The sequence below is a fragment of the Labrus bergylta genome, chromosome 3 (assembly GCF_963930695.1).
Source record: "Labrus bergylta chromosome 3, fLabBer1.1, whole genome shotgun sequence".
NCBI classification, from domain to species: Eukaryota; Metazoa; Chordata; class Actinopteri; order Labriformes; family Labridae; genus Labrus; species Labrus bergylta.
In genome coordinates this window covers 22,764,933-22,771,318 of record NC_089197.1, presented here as the reverse complement: position 1 = coordinate 22,771,318, position 6,386 = coordinate 22,764,933, and the positions used below count along the sequence as shown (strand labels likewise).

The 6,386-nt window shown below is 37.6% G+C and overlaps 1 protein-coding gene across 1 annotated transcript in view; it reads right to left on the bottom strand.

Annotated features, from left to right (window-relative positions):
- Positions 1-1,288: 1,288 nt before the first annotated feature.
- prtga (protogenin homolog a (Gallus gallus)) overlaps positions 1,289-6,386 on the bottom strand; it is a 29,116-nt gene continuing 24,018 nt past the window's right edge. The window contains exons 15-19 of the mRNA XM_020625862.2: positions 6,054-6,233; positions 5,812-5,935; positions 5,562-5,700; positions 5,195-5,308; positions 1,289-4,928 (exon numbers count right to left, since the gene is read on the bottom strand). Of these exons, the coding sequence (XP_020481518.2) occupies positions 4,506-4,928; positions 5,195-5,308; positions 5,562-5,700; positions 5,812-5,935; positions 6,054-6,233 (980 nt within the window). The 3' untranslated portion in view covers positions 1,289-4,505. The remainder of the gene's footprint in view (positions 4,929-5,194; positions 5,309-5,561; positions 5,701-5,811; positions 5,936-6,053; positions 6,234-6,386) is intronic.

Sequence of the window (6,386 nt, the reverse complement as noted above, 5' to 3'; positions counted from 1 at the left end):
CAAGAAAAGCCCAGTATGGTATTGTAGAATATTGCATTTTATTTGAGTATCTTCAACAACAATCTGACACTAACTTTGTTCATTGTACCTTTGGGAAGAAATATGCAAATTTGAATTAAATTGTATTCAGCTACAACATATTTTCTAACATTGTTTGAGAAATTAAATTAAATGCAATGCAGTTTCATAAGAGGTATAGCTTTTTATCAATAATTAAAATAAATAAAAAAACAGCTCCACTTCAGAAGACTACAGAAGTAACATTCTGTGTTTACCTGAATGCATCAGTAAAAATATTCTCATGTCATATACAACATGTCAGTCTCATGTCAATCAGAATATAGTTTACAGCATTTAGCACCTTAAATACTAAATAACTTTGATACATTTTGTTTAATAATTGTGAGAGCTAGATCTAGAAGTTGGAATTCAAAAAACGTCCCGTCTCTCAAAGGCCATTCAGTAATACATTTAGTATAATTAAGTATAATTAAAAAGTATTTTTGAGGAACACTTTGAATTCAGAATAAAGAAAATAATCATATTGAACTCTTTGCAGTCATAAAGCTAAAAAATAAAGTATTTGTTTATTTTCTCTAAAATATGATTTTAACCTAAACAACAATTGAAGGCATATTAAATAAAAAAACAGCACACAAGTTTCATTTTTAATTCTTTAATTTCAAGTAAGAATCAGACTTTTCATAATTAATCACCATCTAAAATCTTCTGATTAACATTTTCGGTGAAAATTAAAAAAAAAAAAATCTTGTGATTTTCTTGACAAACAGAGACAATTTTACAAAACATAAACATAAAATAGCAGAAAACATATAATAATTACAAAAAGGTACATTCAATTTTCATAACTCGCAACCTGCTTTCTCTTTGAAGGTGGAACAACTGTGGGTTTTCCCTGAGTTTGAACGTAAATGACCCACAGCGCTCCACCCACACATGATCTAAAAACACAGCTTTACTGCAAAAAGGAAGAACTTTTCCCCTTTGAATTCACATGATGGGACAGGACATACATCCAACAGAACACTTTTCACGAGATGAAAGACAGCAGACCAACATGGTGGGTCTCTTGTTGTGATGAAGATCCATCTTCATCCTCATCTTACAAACATTAATGACCCAGGAATATCACATCTGCACTTATCAGATATGAAAAGTAACACAAACCTATCTGAACTACAAAATGCCCATTTCATTCTCTGGATTGAGCCCTTAAAGCTCTAATAAAACAGGTTATAGGAATACATTACAGGTTTCAAATAAAATGAAAGGTTTATGTCTCTTTTACTTTGAAAAGCAGGTTAAACATGACAGACATTTTTACCAATAAAAAAATAAGAAGAGGGCAACTTGATTTTTTGGAAATAGATGGTGATCATAATGAAACCTAACATTTGATTTCTACTTTTCTACTTTTTAGGTGGACACATTATACAATCATTAAATGAGTATGAGAGCCCTGAAAAGGACATTTCACACTAGGATAGAATGTTTTTAAAATGATCTCTTGCCAATATGCAACGGTGACCTTTCTTTGGTTTATGTTGTTTGCTTTCAAATAAAGTTAAACTGATTGTGTCATTTCTCATGCCGCAATATTTCCCATGATTGAATCCTCTGCAGAATCCTCTGATTAAAAATGCAGACGTGAAAATGTTTGTGCACCCACTGACTTTTTTAAACTCTTGTGTAAATTCAGAAGTGTAAAAGGTTTTATGGTATCTTGGGAATATTTCTCATATTTCTCAAACTACTGAATGTGTAGATCTTGTGAGAATTACAAGTAACAAAAACCAGTGTTTTTAAATTATTCAATCTGATAGATTTGTACTTATTCTTAAGGCAAAAAATCAGCGGGTACACATTAACAAGTGACTGCAACGTTGCGACATAGATCTCTAATTGATATAATATACTGTATTTTCATCTACAATGTACAGGCATCTGTTTGCAACAGTATTTTCGAGGAACTCTGCAAAAGGATTATTTGGCTTGTGTGCATAAAATTGATTAATAATTGTCACTCTATCATCATAAAGTGCCTGTGTATCTTGTTGGCACTTCCTCAGAGTTTTAACCTGCGACTTTCTACAATGTTTGAGTCACAAGTCAAGGCCACTAATGTGCAAGGCTTCTTTTGAGGAGCAGCGTCTCAACTCATCTCAAAGGCTGTGATTTTTTTTTTTTTTTTTTTTTTTTTTTTTTTTAAATCTTTGGTCTAATCTTTTTGATTATTTCACATTCCTCAGTAACCTTCTGCCAGAGATTAGTTGAGAGACTAAAATAAAGTCAGGTAGCAAACAACTCTTTGGGTTATAGCGTCACAGTCACCACTGCACATTGGCCTATAATACAAAACTACTTGGCAGACAAGTGCTAATCTTCATCTACTCTACAGCAAAGCGAAAAAAAAAAGTAACTACATTGTGTACTCATTATCTTCTAAAAAATATATAGATTTTAAAAATGTCTTATGATGTTCATTCAATTCTTCACTTTCATTGGTTTTACTACAATCATTCTTCTTCATGTGATGCATCCACGCATGGAGCTTCTCCCTCAGAAAGTTTACGTTTTCGCCTCTGAGGGACGCTTCCCACATTCATAATAAAGCTTTTCTGTACCAACATGTCTCTGCAAGCACTTCTGGTGTGAATCTTTTCAGGAATAAACAAGAGTCTTTTGTAAAAAAAAAACAAAAAAAAAAACAGACTTTCCAGGACCTGAGGAGAAACTATAGCGGAGAACAGCACCAACATCTGAGCTCCTGGCACACAATGTGACATACATTCATAGCATTTTCTTAAAGGCCATAACACACTAGTTTAAACAGTTTAGTACTGAGAAGATACCCTGTCAGTTCACCATGTAACACTACATGACTTTTCAATTGTACTAAACCTTGTTCCCTGAGTTTAGGAAAATGACAAGACAACAAAATAAATTCTTAACCGAGGTAGTATAAAACAGGAATGGTAAGGGCAGCTGCACTAATGAACAGAACAAAAACAAAAGCACACATTCATTATCTTTTCACTCCATTACTCAATAATGGACAAAATGAAGATAAAACATTATTAATACTGGCTCAGCATCTTAGGGGATAAATAAAAACAATTTGTGTGTTTTCAGTTCTTCGATCCACACAGCAGGTGGGGCAAGAGGAGAAAGCTGCAGCGCCCTTACCATCCACAAATCAGAACAAAGTAAGAGAGGAAAACACACAATGGGATGACGATGAGTAAAAATTCATCAGGAAGTATCAAATGTAATGTAACGGAAGCAGCCCATCACATAACGTAGGTATAAGTAGTTTTAAATATACAGTGTAAGTTCACCCCAAAGGTAAACCGAGGTAGATAATAAGCAAAAAGGACTCACGCTTCCCTTTTTGCTCCAGTGATAAACTCTTTTAAATAATGTCCGAAATGTAACTTTTGGCCACATTTTGGACAGTCTTTTAAACATTCATGGTGGGTGAGATTTTTTCCGAACACAGACACACACAAATAAAGAAAAAAAACAAAAAAGACATTCATTGAATAAAACAGAAACAAGTAAAAGAAATCAAATGACCTGCACCTGCCAACAGCTTACACCGAGAGAGGCCTTTGTCGGCTTCCTGTTTGTTATGTCGAGGACAAAAAGTGGGCCAAGGTTAAAAAAAGAGGTCTCACTCTCTCATTTCTTTACAGCTCTCTCTCAAACTGACATTCAGGCTGGCAGTTCACTTGCAAATGGAAACGACTATAGGGCACACTTGGATAAATAACTTGCTGTTGATTGAGGTGGCAACCGTAAAATCAAAGGGTTAGTTTAACATTTTGGGATGAAAAGATTTTTACCACTACAGTAAATAAAGCACCAGCAGCCTGTTAGCTTAGTGTACAGATAGGAAAGTGGGAAACAATAAGCCAGGCTCTGTCCACTAGTGACTCTAAAATTTTACAATTAACACATCATATCATGTTTGTTTAATATCTCCAAAAACATCTGCGTTAAAACATCAATTCACAGATTTACAGTGGACTACCTGCCTGACAACTGGCTGTAAGCTGTTACCAGGCAACCAGCACAGACTCCTGCATTAGTCCTGCAAATTACCTCAAATAAAACTGAACTTGTCATTTTTTCAATATATAACATGTTTATCAGGGAGTTGTATAGGTGCTGGATTGACTCACACTATGCTTTTTTTTCTTGTTACAGTCATTGTTCTAAACTAAGCTGCTGGGATTAGCTTTATAGTTGACAAAATAGATATAGGAGTGGTACCTCTTACCTCCACAATATGGTTAATTATAAGATTTCCCCAAAATGTTGAACTATTCATTTAATTTTGCTGCAATGTTAATATATTTTAAGCACAAAAATGTACGTCTATGGTGTGCTGAACGATTCGTATTCTTAAGTACAGTTTTTGCAAGTTTACCCCAGCTTTCACACACATAAACACACACTCACACAAGTGCACATTCACCCTCTCACACACACTCAGCCACACGCCCACACACTTGTAGAGAGAGCACAGACTGAGAGCTGTTCTGTGCTTCTTGTTGACAGCAGTAGCTCTGAATGGACCGGTCAGTCTGGCTGTTCTCTATCAGCTCCAGCGGCTCCTCAGCAGGGTTACTGCAGTCAGAGTCTCCACTGTCCTCCGCTGACAGAGACGGCGGACGGCTGCTGTGTCCAGATGACAGGTTGGTCATCTCTGTCTCGTCGTGGGAGTAACGGCCTGAGTCACCAGTTGCGTGGCTGCCCTCGCTGTTGGAGGAGCCCTCTGTGTCCCCGGGGCTCCAGAGCAGCGCCTGCAGTGTGCTGGGCTGGTCTGGAGAAAGGGCCAGCTCCTCTTCAAAGGTCAACACTGTGGTACCAGGGTGGTAGGAGGCAGCTCCTTGTCTCAAGCTCTACACCACAGATACATGTTTGATCAGTTAGCTGACTGAGACAAATTTCTATCATTCTTTCTTTTTACATTGTAACTACTAAATACTTAGAAAACAAGAACAAGCTGAGGAGGACATGAATCAACTCTGAATATGAGAATCAAGTCTCAAAGTTAAACAAAGTTAAAGTGAGGAAGTAACAGTAATGTACAGAGATCATATAACAAGAGATTAGGGAATCTACTGATGACACTTCTACAAGCAGGACTCGTCATTCCTCATCTCACCTGTGCTGCTTTATTGTCCTTCTTCATGTTACTGGTGAAGGAAAACCATTTCTCTTTCTTCTCAGTGCTGGACTGAACAGGGCCCAGAGAATTAATAATGAGGTTTGTTCCACCCTGTAATTGAAAGAACATTTACGAAAGAAAACCATGAGCCATATCCAGTACCAACAATAAAGTACAAACAATTTTCATTTGTATGAATCCTCTTGCAGACCCTTGCTTATTTCCATTAATTTTTTACCATTTATATTTCTTGGTTCTGACCTTTTTTCAAATGAATAACCCTGATAACAATTCCCAGTTTCTAAACATTTTCTGGCCTGTAAATAATGGGTTCCATGTTCCATGTTGTACAAAGCGATTATACCTTGCTATCAATGAAATGTTCTTGGCTCATCATTGGCACGGTCACATCAGCGTTCTCAGCTTGTCTCTCAGAGCCCAGATGTCCTGCACTTGCAGCTGTGCTCAATCCTTCACCGTTTGTTTTTACTGCTGAAAGTTTCCTGCAGGGACACAAACATGACTTTACTACAGACAGAAAAGAACCTCAGGGAAACAGAGACTTCACTGTTAAATTGTTATTGGGCTATGTTTCAGAGGAATGTGGCTGTTACCTGTTTTTGCCTCTGCAAACGATGATGAAAGCGCAGATGATGATGCAGATGAAAGCGATGCAGACTCCCACAGTGATGCCTGTCATTGACTTTTGGTCAAGGTGGTAGAAGCCATCAGAGAAGGCTGTGGGGGATGAAAGTAACATCGTGAATCATCAGTCAAAGTGCAGCCTCAAAATCTTCAACTTCTGTTAAAAAAGAACCCCGAACCCAGGATATCAGGGGGTTCATGTGTCACCAACCTGTTGATTGTGTTGAGCCTCGCGGGAGTCGCGGATCATGACCAGATGAGAGATCTGCTCGCACCGTCAGCTCCACTGTTTGAGAGAAAGGACCGTCGCCCATGTTGTTGGATGCAGAAACTTTCACAAAGTAAATGTGGCCGGGCTTCAGGTTCTCCAGCAGAGCCATGGTGATGCTCCCTGTTGGTGAAAAAACACTTAGAGGTGGTGGGGGGCTGGGTGAGAGGCTTCACTTTAGACATTGGGGAATTGTGTTTGTCTTTTTTGTGTGTTTTCTCGGGGGGTCATATGATCTTGAAAACACCTAGGCTGCCTCAAGAACCAGAAACAACA